The sequence below is a fragment of the Salmo salar genome, chromosome 14 (genome assembly GCF_965601325.2).
Source record: "Salmo salar chromosome 14, fSalSal1, whole genome shotgun sequence".
Taxonomy (NCBI): Eukaryota; Metazoa; Chordata; class Actinopteri; order Salmoniformes; family Salmonidae; genus Salmo; species Salmo salar.
The window spans coordinates 46462592-46482450 of record NC_138304.1 but is presented as its reverse complement, the minus strand read 5'-3'; the positions used below and the strand labels follow the sequence as shown (position 1 = coordinate 46482450).

The following is a 19859-nucleotide window of genomic DNA, read 5'->3' as shown; positions in this document are numbered from 1 at the left end:
AGATGCTTGTTCTAGGTCCCAAGAAACAAAGAGATCTTCTGTTGAATCTGACAATTAATCTGGATGGTTGTACAGTCGTCTCAAATAAAACTGTGAAGGACCTCGGCGTTACTCTGGACCCTGATCTCTCTTTTGAAGAACATATCAAGACTGTTTCAAGGACAGCTTTTTTCCATCTACGTAACATTGCAAAAATCAGAAATTTTCTGTCCAAAAATGACGCAGAAAAATTAATCCATGCTTTTGTTACTTCTAGGCTGGACTACTGCAATGCTCTACTTTCCGGCTACCCGGATAAAGCACTAAATAAACTTCAGTTAGTGCTAAATACGGCTGCTAGAATCCTGACTAGAACCAAAAAATTTGATCATATTACTCCAGTGTTAGCCTCCCTACACTGGCTTCCTGTTAAGGCAAGGGCTGATTTCAAGGTTTTACTGCTAACCTACAAAGCATTACATGGGCTTGCTCCTACCTATCTTTCCGATTTGGTCCTGCCGTACATACCTACACGTACGCTACGGTCACAAGACGCAGGCCTCCTAATTGTCCCTAGAATTTCTAAGCAAACGGCTGGAGGTAGGGCTTTCTCCTATAGAGCTCCATTTTTATGGAATGGTCTGCCTACCAATGTGAGAGACGCAGACTCAGTCTCAACCTTTAAGTCTTTACTGAAGACTTATCTCTTCAGTAGGTCCTATGATTAAGTATAGTCTGGCCCAGGAGTGTGAAGGTGAACGGAAAGGCTGGAGCAACGAACCGCCCTTGCTGTCTCTGCCTTGCCGGTTCCCCTCTTTCCACTGGGATTCTCTGCCTCTAACCCTTTTACAGAGGCTGAGTCACTGGCCTACTGGTGTTCTTCCATGCCGTCCATGGGAGGGGTGCGTCACTTGAGTGGGTTGAGTCACTGACGTGGTCTTCCTGTCTGGGTTGGCGCCCCCCCCCCCCCCCCCCCCCCCCTTGGGTTGTGCCATGGCGGAGATCGTTGTGGGCTATACTCGGCCTTGTCTTAGGACGGTAAGTTGGTGGTTGGAGACATCCCTCTAATGGTGTGGGGGCTGTGCTTTGGCAAAGTGGGTGGGGTTATATCCTGCCTGTTTGGCCCTGTCCGGGGGTATCATCGGATGGGGCCACAGTGTCTTCTGATCCCTCCTGTCTCAGCCTCCAGTATTTATGCTGCAGTAGTTTATGTGTCGGGGGGCTAGGGTCAGTCTGTTACATCTGGAGTATTTCTCTTGTCTTATCCGGTGTCCTGTGTGTATTTAAATATGCTCTCTCTAATTCTCTCTTTCTCTCTTTCTGTCTTTCTCTCGGAGGACCTGAGCCCTAGGACCATGCCTCAGGACTACCTGGTATGATGACTCCTTGCTGTCCCCAGTCCACCTGGCCGTGCTGCTGCTCCAGTTTCAACTGTTCTGCCTGCGGCTATGGAACCCTGACCTGTTCACCGGACGTGCTTGTTGCACCCTCGACAACTACTATGATTATTATTATTTGACCATGCTGGTCATTTATGAACATTTTAACATTTTAACATTTTGACCATGTTCTGTTATAATATCCACCCTGCACAGCCAGAAGAGGACTGGCCACCCCTCATAGCCTGGTTCCTCTCTAGGTTTCTTCCTAGGTTTTTGGCCTTTCTAGGGAGTTTTTCCTAGGGAGTTTTTCCTAGCCACCGTGCTTCTTTCACATGCTTTGCTTGCTGTTTGGGGTTTTAGGCTGGGTTTCTGTACAGCACTTTGAGAATATCAGCTGATGTACGAAGGGCTATATAAAAATAAATTTGATTTGATTTGATAATGTCACAAGTTTCAGACACCTCAAGCTCCAGGTTACTATCCCAAAAAATCCACATTGACATTTTTGTTTTACCCTAAAAAATGTTATTCTGATGTGAATTAAGCATTGACACTGACTTATAGCATCCAATTGAATTGTTTATTTATGAATAATTATCATTTTGAGAGTGAAAAAAACGTTTAAAATAAATCCCAGACCAGAACCAAATAAAACCAAGATAGGAAAAATTTGCAGTAGCTCACAATGTTTCATAATTTTAAAGTAGGTCTTATGCTAGAAAAGGTTGGAGACTCCTGACTTAGGACATACCCAGTTCTGTTTTATAAGAAGTTATGTTTTATTTATTACTGTAATGTTAGATAATAAAGGATGGAAATGGCAAAGGACATTAGTTATGAGTTGGCCCTTTCCATAGAACCTGATCGTGGGCATGCATGGGGATATTTGGCCAACTTTGGCAGAAACCCTGTCTGGCTTTTGACAGTTAAATGAATGGCATCCAACGGGATCAACTTCACTAAGGTAAAAGGAGTCACTGTGCAACCTGTTCTCACACACACACACACACACACACACACACACACACACACACACACACACACACACACACACACACACACACACACACACACACACACACACACACACACACACACACTCAAACCCATTCTACTAAGCTCTATGGAATTGTTTTAAGAAAGTCATACCAAGGACAATTTAGCTATTTGATTTTGAATTCCAAGACCCCTTGAAGTATCCAAAAATTATTACAAATAATTTGATTTAAAAAATATGTTTGGCCTTTCTGCTATTAGCCCATGCAAACGCATTGAATAACAGATTCACTACATGGAAAAAAAGACAGTCCCCCCCAAAAAAATCTAAAGGAAATTTGTTTTGAAGTGTATGTCCTATATCTGAGATATATAAGAAAATCTGTCCTATATCTGAGATATATAAGAAAATCTGTCCTATATCTGAGATATATAAGAAAATCTGGAAACATATATATATATATATATATATATACATTTTTTTTGTACATGTATTTAACCCCTTATTTTTGCCACTAAACACTCTCCATATATATTGTACTTCCTGTCATTTTTTAAACTGGCACCGGGAGACCTTAAAACGAGTCTTGTGAGGCATGTGGGCGTCCTAGAGCAAAATGACATGTACGAGTTTGTGAGAATCTCACCTTTACACAGAGAGGTCATAGTAGTGTGTAACTGTTCGGACGCTACAAACAGAAGTTGGCAGATTGGCTGGACAGAACTTCAGACGAGTCCCAAGACGCTTGTGGGGGTCGTAGAGCAAAACAGAAAACACCATCCTGTTCATGAGTCTCATCTTTCCATAGAGGGGTCATAATAGTTTGTAGGCCAAACTGTTCGGACGCTACAGGCAATTTTGACCAATTTTCGAGATGTCTCATGGTCTGACAAACACCACTCTAGCTCTGTCACCTTTCACTACAGATGTGGAAGTGTGACATCGGCAGATGCGAACGATTGAGACACATCCAATGCAAAAAAACAGATATCTCTAACTTAAACTGACAGATTTCTATGTTTTTTTTGTATTATGCTAAGTAGATTTCCACGGGGGCGCGGACATCGACTCTAGTTTTTTTTTATATAGACATTTTACTTCCTAAATTGCCCAAACACTTTCCTAGACTTGTGTAGGATGATAAATACTGTTTTATTGTTTAAATCGCTTTGGTACTATTTTCAAAACTCTTTGTACAAAACTCCAAACTGGTAACATTTGTAATAATGCAGCCAGTCTAACATTCAAAACCTTTCATTGTGCATTCATTTTGTTTGTAGACATCTTTCACCACACAACCATTGATCCAAAATATAAGTTTACTGTGAAATATAAATAGTACATTGGTTTAATCAGAAAAACACAAACTAATGATATCTTCTCAATGTCTCAACCAGTTTATCCAATAGCAAAACATTTAAGATACATGTTTCAAAATTACCCTTTGAATGTAGCATGCGACAGTACTGTAAACTACAGTACATTACACTGTTTTCACATTAGGCAATACACGTGCGCGACCCATTAAAATTGACTGAACATCAAATGTCCATCATTTCTATCAAAGGTGTAATCACTGAAGACATCTTTCACAATGTAATCAAATGAAAGCGACGAAAGCAACATAATGTTTATCTGGCACTAGTTTGCATCAAGCCTGTCTTGAGCATTTGGCCATAGGTTCTCATCGAAATCACAGTAAATATACTAACGGGTCACGCACCTGTGAAAAACCTTTTGGAATGTGTCGAATTCCAGCCTGACATAGGTCTGGACTGAATTCATTGCATGCCTCATCCATGCCCTGAAGGAGGTCGGTACACCCATGGGGATGGCAATCAGAACATCTTCCACCTGTACAGTCATTGTGTATTGTATTTTACAGTGTTGTATTGTACTTATGTATTGTAGTGGTCCTGTACGTGGCCCAGTTCATTAGAGCATGGCACTAGCAATACTACAGTTCACTAGAGGTCACATACCAAAATGTGTGGACTGTTGTTGCCCCCGTTTGGTGAAAAAGTGACTGTGTGATTTTGTATGTTGTAATTAGTCATTTGAAAATGTGCTTAGAGTTTTCAAACAACTGTCCTTTTGATGATCTGTTTTGAGTTTTGTACTAAGTTGTGAAAATGTACCACATACCTGTGAAAATTGCACCAAAGCAACAAAACAACCTGTAACACAGTATAATCTTGACATTTGTCATCATATTATTGGTGCTGTATTATGGAATGATTAAAGAAACATAGTGCATGGCTACTGAACAACTACAATCAGGCCGACTACAGAAACATAGTGCATGGCTACTGAACAACTACAATCAGGCCGACTACAGAAACATAGTGCATGGCTACTGAACAACTACAATCAGGCCGACTACAGAAACATAGTGCATGGCTACTGAACAACTACAATCAGGCCGACTACAGTGCTTGAAAGGAAATGTCAAGAGATCCATTATTAACTATATATAAACGTGTTATTAATAACTGTAAAAACTAAACATCAACGTTAATAATTAATGCGAGACTTAAAAGGCGATATATAAGCCTAAGTGTTTATATGAATAATAATAGCTATCACACTATCTGTGTCACAACAGAGTATCATGACTTCAACCACGAGGATTAGTTGCCACATGTAGGTTATCAAAGCAAGGACACACCATCATAAAACGTTCCCCCTGACAAAGCAACATATTAGTTACAACTATAGGTAAAGTTCATTGACTGGAATATCATTTTATGACGTCTGGTCCACTCGAGGTTGCTGGCACCTTAATTTGGGAGGACGGGCTCGTGGTAATGGCTGGAGCGGAATTGGTGGAATGGCAAGGTTGTTTGATGCCATTCCAGCGATTATTATGAGCCGTTGTCCCCTCAGCAGCCTCCACTGGTCTGGTCACGTTCTGAGTCAATTAAAGGTACACCCTATTGCCAGATGAAACCGTGAGACCAAATGAATCCAAATCGTCCCACTGACCTTGGTATCAGTGGCGGTTCTAGACCATTTCAACTGGGGGGGGTCAAGCTAGATGTTATTGTTGTCATATCGTTTTCTTCACTGCATTGCAGGCATTCGCAGGCAAAAGACCATGTTCATAATCATTAGTGTTGCCACTGTCTAATAACGGATGTAAAAAAAGAACGATAGCAAAAATTAGTTATGTAAAACTTATTTCATACTCCACATTTAGAGGGGCCACAAGGGGGTCCAAAATGGTTGTCACAGGGGCACTGGCCCCCCCTGGCCCCCCTCCAGAACCACTAGTGCTTGGTATGTAGCCTAATATAGAAGTGATAGGCCTACATGTCTTACTGAAAACCTGTCATGTCGCTGTCAACGTTAGTGTTGGCTTTCAAATGCCATCAGTGTGAGCTGAAAACTGTCCACTTGCAATGTCAATTTTAGATAGGGGCAGTGGTAGTATCACTATATATATATATATAATCAAAATAGATACTTTTTGGCCTGAATAAAAAACGTCAAACATGCGCGTCTGGTCATTCACTTAGGAGAAGCCATCTGAGGGTTACAAGTATACATTTTTAGCTGAATAGACAACGGCTAGTCTATTACATATAGTCTATTCCTCAAAGGTCGTTCTTTCACTTTGGAATCTGAAGAATATAAGTTCACCTGCAGACAGCTCTTCATTAGCCTCTTCATTAGCCTCCAGCCACTAAACCCCTACAACATGAATATGAGCGTGCTTCAGCTCATGACAAAATGGAAAAACACTCGAAGGCAGAACTTGGCACTGAGTGACCGTACAAACAATAACAGACCATGGAGCATTGACCGACAACATGACGTATGTAGGCTACAGTATACGATCTTTCTCAAGGAATATATCAGTATTTTGTTGTTTTGTCTCACCTTGAAGTTTGTCTCCCCGTGATGTGATCTGTAGTAATGTTATGGTGACCCGTCATACCCTCCGGGTTTATCAATTAGATGTATACTCCGCATGATATGGCTTCTGGTGTCACAGTAACGGGAAGGAAAACAGGTGTATTCCTTTGGGGGTTTCTTGTGGTATAACCATTATAGACCTTCATCTTCGTTTAATCGCACAAGAAGCAAAGATTCTGAGGAGCCCTGGGATACCTAGATTTATGGAATGAGATATATTCAAAGCGTACAACAATTAGTTTTTATTCGGCCAGCATCACAAGGGGAAGTCTAACTAACAGGTGTTTTAATATGAAAGCAACCCGAAGAGCACCAACAAAAAATATTTCAAATCATTTTATTTTCCCAAAAAAAACACTATTTAATTTTAAACAGATAGGCTATTGTTCAACCTTTGTGGCAACAGTTTGTTGTGATTTGTTTACTTTCTTTTGTTTAATACTTTTTTTGTTCACTAGTTTTTTTCACTTCAGACACACAAGTAAAGACTCAATATAGCATATATACTTACTGTCTATACTTTGTATCTGTCCTGCTTGAGAGCGGAAATCTGTGCCAAACCCGTTGCAAGGCGCCGCCGGTCTTATACTGGCTCTGTGAGCGGGGCGTTCCCTTGCTCTATTCTAGAACGTCCCACCAGGTATCGGGTTCCTGACTAATCATAGCCACCAGACAGACAGAGACAGTCGTTGACTGTTTGCCCTATTTGGAGCATGGCTACATTTACTAAGTCCCAGCTATCCGCTAGACACACTTGCCAGCGATTCTCTCTCCTTGTGACCCATATATGTTCCAGTCAATTGTTTGAACCAACAACAAGCTTTCTTACTGATAAGTGTTTTTTTTCGCATAGTTGTTATATGCCAGTTATTTTGACAGAAAGCACGCTATACTGGCCAGTAGGCTACCCTACAAAATACAATTTACACACGGTTTTCGCACAGCCATCTCCTGGTCTCGCCAAGTTGCCAAATTGCCAATAACCAAATGTCATATGAGTGATACTGTATATCTGAGGTACCATATCAAAAATATTTTTCCCATTAAAATGTGTCCACACACCCCAAGTGTACTACTGTTGTGAATACATAGGCTATGTGTCAAGCAGAATGAACAAGAAATACTTGATTGATTTGATTTGGACACCTACATGACACCTACAGTACCCAATGTCACAGGAAGGCCAAAAAGATCATCAAGGACAACAACTGCCTGTTCACCCCGCTATCATCCAGAAAGCGAGGTCAGTACAGGTGCATCAAAGCTGGGACAGAGAGACTGAACAGCTTCTATCTCAAGGCCATCAGACTGTGAAATAGCCATCACTAGCACATTAGAGGCTGCTGCCTATATACATAGACCTGAAATCACTGGCCACTTTAATAAATGGAACACTAGTCACTTTAATAATGGTTACATATTTTGCATTACTCATCTCATATGTATATACTGTATTCTATTATATTCTACTGTATCTTAGTCTATGTATTACTAATCTCATATGTATATACTGTATTCTATTATATTCTACTATGTCTTAGTCTATGCTGCTCTGACATTGCTCGTCCATATATTTATATATTCTTAATTCTATTCCTTTGCTTTAGATTTGTGTGTGTTGGGTATATGTTGTGAAATTGTTAGACATTACTTGTTAGATATTACTTCACTGTCGGAGCTAGAAACACAAGCATTTCGCTACACCGGCAATAACATCTGCTAAATACGTGAATATGACCAATATAATTTGATTTGATTTGATTATACGTCCATATTAACCTTGACAGCCTGACAGGTGTCTCAAACACAGATGTACACTGCCACCCCATGGCCATGCTCTGAAATAGAGATGTTAATTCAAGTGTACAGACAGAGGGTTGAGAGATGGTATACTTTAGAGATGTCATGTCAGCATTTAGAGATGTAGCAGCCTACCAATGTCATTCACAATGACAGATTAATTGAGACGTTTGTCATTCTGTGATTAGGCTTAACACGTGTGTTTATTATATAGTTTACCAAATTGTATCTCTTTATTCATAGGGACAGTAGGCTTGTTGAGTGCAATTGTTATATCTCATGGTGGGTACAGAGTAGCCAACCTGGTCTCAGAGCATTTCATATTATTCTGTATGTAAATCCGGAAGGCTCAATTTAGTATGATACAGTACAGTAATGCAGACATTCGCATTATACACCCACCCATCCACCCCAACCAACCAGGTAACTAGACATTCACATTATATGCCCAACCATCCACCCCGACCAACCACCCTACTTTTGTTTTTGCCTTAACCTCCCTGGGCTAGGTGGGACGTTTGCGTCCCACCCTAGTCAACAGCCAGTGGAATCGCGTGGCGCGAAATACAAATACCTCAAAAATGCTATAACTTCAATTTCTCAAACATATGACTATTTTACACCATTTTAAAGACAGGACTCTTGTTAATCTAACCACATTGTCCGATTTCAAAAAGGCTTTACAGCGAAAGCAAAACATTAGATTATGTCAGGAGAGTACCCTGCCAAAAATAATCACACAGCCATTTTCAAAGCAAGCATATATGTCACAAAAATCAAAACCACAACTAAATGCAGCACTAACCTTTGATGATCTTCATCAGATGACACTCCTAGGACATTATGTTATACAATACATGCATGTTTTGTTCAATCAAGTTCATATTTATATCAAAAACCAGCTTTTTACATTTTTACAAAAAAAACCTAAATATTCCATTACCGTACTTAGAAGCATGTCAAACGCTGTTTAAAATCAATTTTTATGCTATTTTTCTCGTAAAATAGCGATAATATTCCGACCGGGCAACGTTGTATTCATTCAAAGGCTGAAAGAAAAAAATGGAGTAGTCTCGTTAACGCGCATCTCCAGTCTCACTGTCCCCAGGCTGACCACTTACAAATTCTGCTGCTGTTCTTTGCCCAGAGACAGCAGACACCCCATTCCACTTTCTGGAGGCTTTAGAGAGCCAATGGAAGCCTTAGAAAATGTCACGTTTCAGCACAGATGCTGTATTTTCGATAGAGATGCAACAGAAGGACAACAAATTGTCAGACAGGGCACTTCCTGTATGGAATCTTCTCATGTTTTGGCCTGCCATATGAGTTCTGTTATACTCACAGACACCATTCAAACAGTTTTAGAAACTTTAGAGTGTTTTCTATCCAAATCTACTAATTATATGCATATTCTTGTTTCTGGGCAAGAGTAGTTACCAGTTTAACCTCTATGGGCTAGGTGGGACGCTTACTCAACAGCCAGTGTAATCCCGTGGCGCGATATTCAAATACCTTAGAAATGCTATTACTTCAATTTCTCAAACATATGACTATTTTACACCATTTTAAAGACAAGACTCTCGTTAATCTAACCACACTGTCCGATTTCAAAAAGGCTTTACAACGAAAGCAAAACATTAGATTATGTCAGCAGAGTACGCAGCCCGAAATAATCAGACACCCATTTTTCAAGCTAGCATATAATGTCACATAAACCCAAACCACAGCTAAATGCAGCACTAACCTTTGATGATCTTCATCAGATGACACCCCTAGGACATTATGTTATACAATACATGCATGTTTTGTTCAATCAAGTTCATATTTATATCAAAAACCAGCTTTTTACATTAGCATGTGACTAGCATGTGACTAGCATTCCCACCGAACACTTCCGGTGAATTTACTAAATTACTCACGATAAACGTTCACAAAAAACATAACAATTATTTTAAGAATTAAAGATACAGAACTCCTCTATGCACTCGCTATGTCCGATTTTAAAATAGCTTTTCGGTGAAAGCACATTTTGCAATATTCTAAGTAGATGGCCCAGCCATCACAGGCTAGCTATTTTGACACCAACCAAGTTTGGCACTCACCAAACTCCAATTTACTATTAGAAAAGTTTGATTACCTTTGGTGTTCTTCGTCAGAATGCACTCAAAGGACTTCTACTTCAATAACAAATGTTGGTTTGGTCCCAAATAATCCATAGTTATATCCAAATAGCGGCGTTTTGTTCGTGCGTTCAAGACACTATCTGAAGGGTAAATAAGGGTCACGCGCCCGACGCGTTTCGTGAGAATTTTTTTTTAAATATTCCATTACCGTACTTCGAAGCATGTCAACCGCTGTTTAAAATCAATTTTTATGCCATTTTTCTCGTAAAAAAGCGATAATATTCAGACCGGGAAAGCGTGTTTACGTTCAAAGAGATAGAAAATACCTACACGTACGCTACGGTCACAAGACGCAGGCCTCCTAATTGTCCCTAGAATTTCTAAGCAAACGGCTGGAGGTAGGGCTTTCTCCTATAGAGCTCCATTTTTATGGAATGGTCTGCCTACCAATGTGAGAGACGCAGACTCAGTCTAAACCTTTAAGTCTTTACTGAAGACTTATCTCTTCAGTAGGTCCTATGATTAAGTATAGTCTGGCCCAGGAGTGTGAAGGTGAACGGAAAGGCTGGAGCAACGAACCGCCCTTGCTGGTTCCCCTCTTTCCACTGGGATTCTCTGCCTCTAACCCTTTTACAGGGGCTGAGTCACTGGCTTAATGGTGTTCTTCCATGCCGTCCATGGGAGGGGTGCGTCACTTGAGTGGGTTGAGTCACTGACGTGGTCTTCCTGTCTGGGTTGGCGCCCCCCCTTGAGTTGTGCCATGGCGGAGATCGTTGTGGGCTATACTCGGCCTTGTCTTAGGACGGTAAGTTGGAGACATCCCTCTAGTGGTGTGGGGGCTGTGCTTTGGCAAAGTGGGTGGGGTTATATCCTGCCTGTTTGGCCCTGTCCGGGGGTATCATCGGATGGGGCCACAGTGTCTTCTGATCCCTCCTGTCTCAGCCTCCAGTATTTATGCTGCAGTAGTTTATGTGTCGGGGGGCTAGGGTCAGTCTGTTACATCTGGAGTATTTCTCTTGTCTTATCCGGTGTCCTGTGTGAATTTAAATATGCTCTCTCTAATTCTCACTTTCTCTCTTTCTGTCTTTCTCTCGGAGGACCTGAGCCCTAGGACCATGCCTCAGGACTACCTGGTATGATGACTCCTTGCTGTCCCCAGTCCACCTGGCCGTGCTGTTGCTCCAGTTTCAACTGTTCTGCCTGCGGCTATGGAACCCTGACCTTTCACCGGACGTGCTTGTTGCACCCTCGACAACTACTATGATTATTATTATTTGACCATGCTGGTCATTTATGAACATTTTAACATCTTGACATTTTACATTTTACATATTTAGCAGACGCTCTTATCCAGAGCGACTTACAGTAGTGAATGCATACATTTCATACAATTTCATACATATTTTTTCTGTGCTGGCCCCCCGTGGGAATCGAACCCACAACCCTGGCGTTGCAAACACCATGCTCTACCAACTGAGCTATAGGGAAGGCTGACCATGTTCTGTTATAATATCCACCCTGCACAGCCAGAAGAGGACTGGCCACCCCTCATAGCCTGGTTCCTCTCTAGGTTTCTTCCTAGGTTTTTGGCCTTTCTAGGGAGTTTTTCCTAGGGAGTTTTTCCTAGCCACCGTGCTTCTTTCACATGCATTGCTTGCTGTTTGGGGTTTTAGGCTGGGTTTCTGTACAGCACTTTGAGATATCAGCTGATGTACGAAGGGCTATATAAATAAATTTGATTTGATTTGATTTGAAAATAAAAACATCTCGTGCCCTCGTGCACGAGCCCCAGTCTGATGGTCCTCTGACAGGCCACTATCCAAACGCGCTAATGTGTTTCAGCCAGGGGCTGCCTCGATATCATTCAGCTTTTTCCCGGGTTCTGAGAGCCTATGGGAGCCGTAGGAAGTGTCACGTTACAGCAAAGATCCTCAGTCTTCAATAAACAGAGCCAAGATGAACAAGAACTTGGCAGACAGGCCACTTCCTGTAAGGAATCTTCTCAGGTTTTTGCCTGCCATATGAGTTATGTTATACTCACAGACACCATTCAAACAGTTTTAGAAACTTTAGGGTGTTTTCTATCCAAAGCCAATAATTATATGCATATTCTAGTTACTGGGCAGGAGTAGTAACCAGATTAAGTCGGGTACGTTTTTTATCCGGCCGTGCAAATACTGCCCCCTATCCCCAACAGGTTAAATCGGGTACGTTTTTTTATCCGGCCGTGCAAATACTGCCCCCTAGCCCAGACAGGTTAGGTAACCATCTGTTTTATATAACCATACCAAATGTATTATATCATACGAATTTGAATATCCCGGATCAATGTTTACTATGTTACGTCTAATCTATGAGACCAGGTTGGGATAGCCTACTGACTGACTTCCCACTGGGCACAGACGTCAGTTTAACGTTTAGTTTTTATTTGGTTGAGTTATCAACTAACGTGAATTCAACGTGAAATCAACCAAAATGTTCATCCTGTCATTGGAGTTAGGTTAAAAGTTGGGTGAAAAAAATATGAAATTCCCTTACATTGATTACTTTTTAGAAGAAAATTGCCAAAATGATAAGAAAAAATAAGTGTCAAATAAAGTACTGCCTTTTATATAGATTACTTGCATTGAAATAATGCCCACATTGATCATGAGAAACACACAAAAGTGGCGTTGCTATTCAGATGACCCTAGATGACACCAGTGCGTAAAGTTTGCTAAGTAAACTCTAGGCTTGTGTAAGCTACGTTATAAGGCTTGTGTAACTGAACTCCACAGGGAGGAAAGAGTTAAGTATTTTCTCGCGAACCTCAGGTTTTCTGTGCATGCTTAAGTAAACTAGCCCGTTTTGATAAATGGCTGAGAAATCCAAGCTTCCTGTCCTCTCCAACTATCAGTAGTGCCGCACACAGAGAAAACAGGCAGGCTATGCCGCATATTCACTGGAACGGAAAGTGCGCGCGCTCATCCTTAGAACTTTGAACTCCTCCACAGAACCATCTTAGCCTATTCTGTGCAATATAAATGTCATATACGTAGGCCTATTGTTTAATGTTGTAGTTAATGAGTTATAGAGAGGGTTTAGTACGTTTAAATTATCGGTTATGGCGAAGTGGTCGGTTTTACTCTTCTACCTCCTCCAAGGACTGGTTCATCTCATTACTGGGCAGCAGCAGCCGCCACGCGAACGAGTGGGGCCTTGGCGGCAGAGGATTCAGTGGGAGAATAACGGTAAGGTGTACAGTTTGATGAGCACCGGGTCAGAGTATCAACCACCGGCGCGGCCGAGAAGCCAGTCCAGAGTCTACATGAGCACAGGGAGGGATGGCACCGGTCAGACGCAGCCTGGAACGCGGGAAGGCACAATGGCGCACAGAAGACCTGGACCAATCGAATCGAACGTAGGTGGACATTTACGGGACCAAACCAACAACGTTCTAGATCCTGGATCTGTACATATAGGACATGACAGTAGACAGTATCTGGTACCCAATGCTCGCCAGTCAGGGGCCAGGTCGCAGCCCGAGGTGCCATACCGAGCGGGAGTGGCGGGGTCCCCTGGCGCACGGCGCTACTCCCCAGAGTACACTTACCGTGTAAACGCCTCGGTCCCTGGGCTGCTCCCCGAGTTCTCCGGTAGCGGGGTACCGAGGAGAGGAACCCCTGTCACTCAGGATGTTACCTGGGATGCTCGCTCGGGGCTTCCCGCCACTCCATCCCGAGGCAGGGAGGCAGTGCCTGTACCGGGCGTAGAATACCAAGAGATGCGCGCGGAGCCCGGTGCATCCATCTCCAGACAACCCGCACTAACGGATAATTCCAACGCACGTTATGTCATTCCTAACCGAAGGGGTGCTCCTCCAGGACCCGGATCCGTAAACCCTGCTGAGACATCGAATGAGGCAGCAAGTAACGGCGAGGACATGGTCTCGGACGATCCTCGGAACCCTTTTAAAAACCACCGGAATTCCGTCTACTACAACACGTATTCCTCCAGAGGCAGAACGCCCGTAGCACGCACGCGGCGGCCGCGTCCCCCGGCGTCCGTCCCAGGCACTGGATACGGCACTAGATATTTTCAGAATGGTATGTAATTGGCGCATAAAAGTGTAAACGCTCCGAGTACAATCGTTATAAGCGCTTATACGGCGTATGTCATGGCATTGTCTCTCTTTAGGGCTCCCAGATCTCGTCCCAGACCCGTATGCCATCCAGGCAGGTGCATACATCCAGCGGATGCAGATGTACTCTCTGCGCTGTGCGGCTGAGGAGAACTGTTTGGCGAGGTACGTTATACTGTAGTTGCCCAACTGGCTTTGTGCGCTATTTCTTCATAGTATATGTTCTCTATTTCTCTTCATACGAGAAACACTTTGAGAAAAAAAATCTGCGGTATCCCATTGTCTCTTCAATTCCTGAAATGTGTGGTTACTGTAAATAATGCCTTCAATTGGGAGTTTGCCACTCAATAGGCAACATAAACAGGATGTCACTGAGGTACTACTGTTTTGCATTACCAATAAACTTAAAACATACACATTTTTACAATTGTAAACGTTTACCTTATCAGATATAATATGACAGTTAATGTATCTTTCTCTGTATGGTCTGTCCCAGGTCAGCAAGCACAGCAAGGGACATAGACTACAGAGTGCTGCTCCGCTTCCCCCAGAAAGTCAAGAACCAGGGCACCACTGACTTCCTTCCTGTTAAACCAAGACACCAGTGGGAATGGCACAGCTGTCACCAGTGAGTAAATATATTCCCATTGCATACAGGAAGTAGAAATGACTAGCTCTATTTGTCTCAGGTCTCCCTCACTCATGACAGGCAATAGCAGCTGGCCAGACGCACTTATAACAACTGTATGGTGAAACTTCAGAGGATAGTTTAAACCAGTTCCTTTTTTGTAGAACCTGAATTTTTACTTAATCCAGATCATTGTACATCATTTACTCCTGTACCCTGTCTCTTTCCTCTCTCCTTTATCGCTCCTCTCCTCTCTCCTGTCCCTCTCCCCTCGCTCTCTGTCTCCTCTCTCCTGTCTCTCTCCTCTCCTCTCTCCTGTCTCTCTCCCCTCTCTCCTCTCTCCTGTCCCTCTCCCCTCGCTCTCTGTCTCCTCTCTCCTGTCTCTCTCCTCTCCTCTCTCATGTCTCTTTCTCTCTCCTTTCTCCTCTCTTCTCTCCTCTGTCTCCTCTCTATCTACTCTCTCTCTCTCTCTCTCCTCCCCTCTCTCTCTCCCTCTTTCTCTCTCCGGTCTCCCCTCTATGTCCTCCCCCAGACACTACCACAGTATGGATGCCTTCAGTAACTATGACCTGCTAGATGTGACAACAGGAAGGAAGGTAGCTGAGGGACACAAGGCCAGCTTCTGTCTGGAGGACACAGGTTGTGATGCTGGATTTAGACGCAGATATGCCTGTACTGCCCATACACAGGTTAGTTCTGCACCGCCCATACACAGGTTAGTTCTGCATCGCCCATACACAGGTTAGTTCTGCACCGCCCATACACAGGTTAGTTCTGCACCGCCCATACACAGGTTAGTTCTGCACCGCCCATACACAGGTTAGTTCTGCACCGCCCATACACAGGTTAGTTCTGCACCGCCCATACACAGGTTAGTTCTGCACCGCCCATACACAGGTTAGTTCTGCACCGCCCACACACAGGTTAGTTCTGCACCACCCATACACAGGTTAGTTCTGCACCGCCCACACACAGGTTAGTTCTGCACCGCTCATACACAGGAAAAACTCTGGGTCATTTCACTATATAACACTGTAGCCAGATAAATGTGATGATGTGTCATTACTGGGTTACCTTCGGACTCTTTTCACGTTATTTTTTTGCGTATTGAGCTGTGGCTGTGTTTTGTTTTGCGTTGACAGGGGCTGAGTCCAGGCTGTCATGACACCTATGCTGCCAATATTGACTGTCAGTGGATAGACATCACTGATGTTCCTGCAGGAAACTACGTCCTGAAGGTAATGTCATTCAATTATTATTGTATTTACAACAGCAACTTGGTAATGATCTATTCCTTAATGGTATAACAGTTCTGCCCAGTGCAATCTGAATGAGGTCTGACCATCTCCTCTAAGCAGCGTTGTTCACACAAATCTTTTTATTGTTCAGGTCATAGTGAATCCCAGTTATCATGTTCAAGAGTCGGACTATTCCAACAACGTGGTGCGGTGTGATGTCACATACACGGGTACTCAGGTTCAGACACGGAACTGTCGGGTAACCAGGTAAGAGATGCTCTGTGATTGGTTGGCCAAGATATGAGATTCTCTGTGATTGACCAATATATCATAGATTCTCTGTAATTGGCCATGATGCCATACATAACAAGGTCTCAGCCCTGTATAGGTTTTCCCACCCCAAAGGCCATGTAAGTGCAAAAAATAGAGGCTGGATGGCAAATATAGATGTTTTTGGTAATGGTAATAGCATAAACATGAATATATATATTGTGTATATTGTATATTATATATTATATATTTTATATATATATTATATATTTTTTATTTAACTAAGCAAGTCAGTTAAGAACAAATTCTTATTTACAATGACGGCCTACCCCGGCCAAATCCGGACGAGACTGGGCCAATTGTGCGCCGCCCTATGGGACTCTCAATCACGGCCGGATGGGATACAGCCTTGATTCAAACCAGGGCTGTAGTGATGCCTCTTGCACTGAGATGCAATGCCTAAGACTGCAGTGCCACTCAGGAGCCACTCAGAAATATAACAGAATACATTTGATTTGATACACTACATACCACTATTTCTTAAAGTCGATCTCTTTCTTCCTCTCTCCACAGGGCTTAAAGCATTCCATGGATTCTGAGGTATTTTCCTCATGTCTCTTTAAGTACTGTAAGCAGCAACAATCTCAACCAGTTGTTGTGGCAATAGCTGTTGTAGATAGATGTTTTTATTTTTTAACATTCCTCTGTTGATGACATTCCTTCGATTCTTTAGTGTGTTATATGTTTGGAAATCTGTACTAAAAGCGTTTTGTTACTAAATACCGAGGATTATGACATGACATTGTGTATTTTTATTGATATAACAAATCCATTGAAGAAGAGGGATATTTTTGTATTATTTAGCATGATCTTGGAAAATGGAATGGAAAAAGTGACTGTGCTTGAATTAGACATTATGCTTGAATAATATTATTTGAATGCTTTGATGTTTGATCTGCATTTGTAGTATAGTTAGATGCAGTTGAGTACGTCTTTAAAACCACTTCGTGGCCATAATTAATAAGTTGCAAACGCCTGGTCTCTATGTGCTAAGTATCAATGTAATAATAGATTTTCTTTTACTTTGTAAGTATGTATGCATGTGTGAGCGAATGTAATTTTATTTTATTTTATTTTACATTGTAATGTAAAATTGTTTATATGCCGCTCAAACCTACATTTTACAATTGGTGTTGTTTTTGTTGAGGGTGATGTTCTAGATACAATAAGCATGGTGAAGAGTGGGTGTATTAAAAATAAATTCACCTCTGGCTATTCTTTTCTTTTGTCACATGGAAAATAGAGCTCACACTAGTGACTTATAACCCGTAGTCCCCGCGGTTAGGTCTATATCTGGTTAGGTCTATATCTGGTTAGGCCTATATCTGGTTAAGCCTATATCTGCGGGGCGAATGGGTTTAGGGTTGGTCATGAAATATTGTGTGGATAAAGTCCGGGTGGGTGGCGGGCGGGTTGAATTAGGAGAAAACAATATCTTAAAAAATCCGTAAATGTATAATTCTTGTGCAATTTATATCTATAGGCTACATGTAGGTTTTAATTTCATTATTTTAGGCACTAGTGCGTAAGCCTAAGCTTACGGACCTAACTGTACACGCTCCAAATAGCCTACACGCTAGTCAACAAATGCTTTTGGGAACAGGCAGCAAAAGTTTAACGTTGATCCACGGAGGCAAAAAGGACAATGTCAGAGTTGAATTCAATAAGAGAAAGGCTGCGAAATGGAGAGTTGAAATGAAAAGAGAAGGGAGGGCCAGAAGAGTAACGTTTGGGAAAGATTAAGTGACGTGGTAAAAGGATGATAGCAGTGTGATGTGTGATGATTGTGAGACGCTAATCAAATTCTCAAGTCACAAGAAGGGGACTTCAAATAGGCCTATAGCACATCAAGGGAACTGTAGCATACTGTTCAGATGGGTTAAATGGAAACTGTAGGTCTATAACCTCTCACATAGTCTTAATATTAAAATAAAAATTCCAACCCCAAAAAACTAAAGTTTGGCTATTTGTTTCATTAGTCCATTGTTGACATAGTCCCAAAATATTTTGTTTGTCAACAATCAAGTTTTCAAGATATGTAACTTTCAAAATACAGAAATCATCCCTGTATGATGCATTCTGAATCACATGATGCAAAACAACAATTGACTAATGAAACAAATACCAAAAGATCATTTTTTGGGTGGAGTTTTCCTTTATCTCCAGCAGAATTATGCAATTCCTGCAGTAAAAATGATACACCAAATGTAGGCACCATTTTGACTCGGGAACAGGAGTGGAGAAATAGGATTTCTTTCTTTCAGCATCTTGAGCGAATGAGAATGTGCAGTTAGATACCATCTGTAGAGGTGCTGCAGCATCATAAAAGCAAATAGTATTTTAACCACATAGAATACGCATCCAAGCCTAACTGAAATCTTATCAGAAACACGTTGGGTTGTTTTCACAGCTTTCTATTTCCTTACAAACGGTCAAACTGATGTCATTTGGACATTTTGTACAGAAAATCTTTCCTGTTTTTTATGGTTATTTTCACACTACATCAAAACCATTTTTGTGTTTCAGTTGGACTAGTGGAGGGAAACAACACTTCATGTTGCTTCCTAAATACTGCAATGCAATTTTGGATGAAGTGATCTTTGAGAGTATCTCCTCAATTTGACTCGACCTACCTGTTGAATGAAGACCGCTGGGAGTGGAGTTCGTATGGTGCAGATTGTGCCTGGTCTTAAGAGAGGCTGAGCCCTGGAGCACCAGACCTCACAAACACAGAGGATAGCTGCTGTGCTGTGACAGTTTGTGTGCTGACAGACCTCTGTGGAGACGGAGGCCAGACGTTGCTATACAGCCATGAGTTGGTTTGACTTGGAAAGTCATTATGTACAAAGCCATTTATAACACATTTTGTCACTGAAAAGTTTTTGAATATTGAATCAAGATTTGGGAACACTACCTGCATTCAATAAGAGAAATATATACGAGCCACCAGAAGCCATAGACTCTGTTGTAAAAGAACAGCAAACATCTTAAGATGAACTGGTTTACACTGGAAGCCTCTAATGTGTGTCTATGCCAGAATAGATTGTCTATGTTATTGAAAGTGTCTGACTGGAAAATCCTCTTCCTCTTTATTCAACTCTGTTCCATCCCGTCTGTCTAGGAATTCCAGCCCAATATTTACAGTCGGTGACAATCTAAGTCAAAGCTCCACTCTGTTGGTAGGTACAGACTTTCTACTTTTGTGGTCAACAGAAACAGGACTAGTCAGTAGACTAGAGAATCAACCATTGAACATGTCAACTGTTTGAACAAGAACATTAGATGCTACAAAGCTTTGTTTCCTACTCTACCCAGGTCTTCTAGAGAGGCCCTGTGATTTCAAA

At 42.0% G+C, this 19859-nt stretch overlaps 1 protein-coding gene and 1 long non-coding RNA gene across 3 annotated transcripts in view; one reads left to right on the top strand and one right to left on the bottom strand.

The window, feature by feature from the left end:
• The window catches only part of LOC106569612 (uncharacterized), a 47958-nt gene extending 41071 nt beyond the window's left edge, over nucleotides 1–6887 (bottom strand). For both annotated transcript variants that reach the window (XR_014380386.1, XR_001320520.3), the window contains exons 1-2: nucleotides 6788–6887; nucleotides 6241–6471 (exon numbers count right to left, since the gene is read on the bottom strand). This is a non-coding gene — a long non-coding RNA (uncharacterized LOC106569612). The remainder of the gene's footprint in view (nucleotides 1–6240; nucleotides 6472–6787) is intronic.
• Nucleotides 6888–13056: 6169 nt separating this feature from the next.
• LOC106569609 (protein-lysine 6-oxidase) lies at nucleotides 13057–17726 on the top strand. The gene is made up of 7 exons (XM_014141141.2): nucleotides 13057–14284; nucleotides 14376–14484; nucleotides 14816–14947; nucleotides 15480–15636; nucleotides 16090–16185; nucleotides 16337–16452; nucleotides 17029–17726. Exons 1-7 carry the CDS (start codon nucleotides 13303–13305, stop codon nucleotides 17033–17035), a joined length of 1599 nt encoding a protein of 532 aa, XP_013996616.1. The 5' UTR covers nucleotides 13057–13302; the 3' UTR covers nucleotides 17036–17726.
• Nucleotides 17727–19859: the final 2133 nt, after the last annotated feature.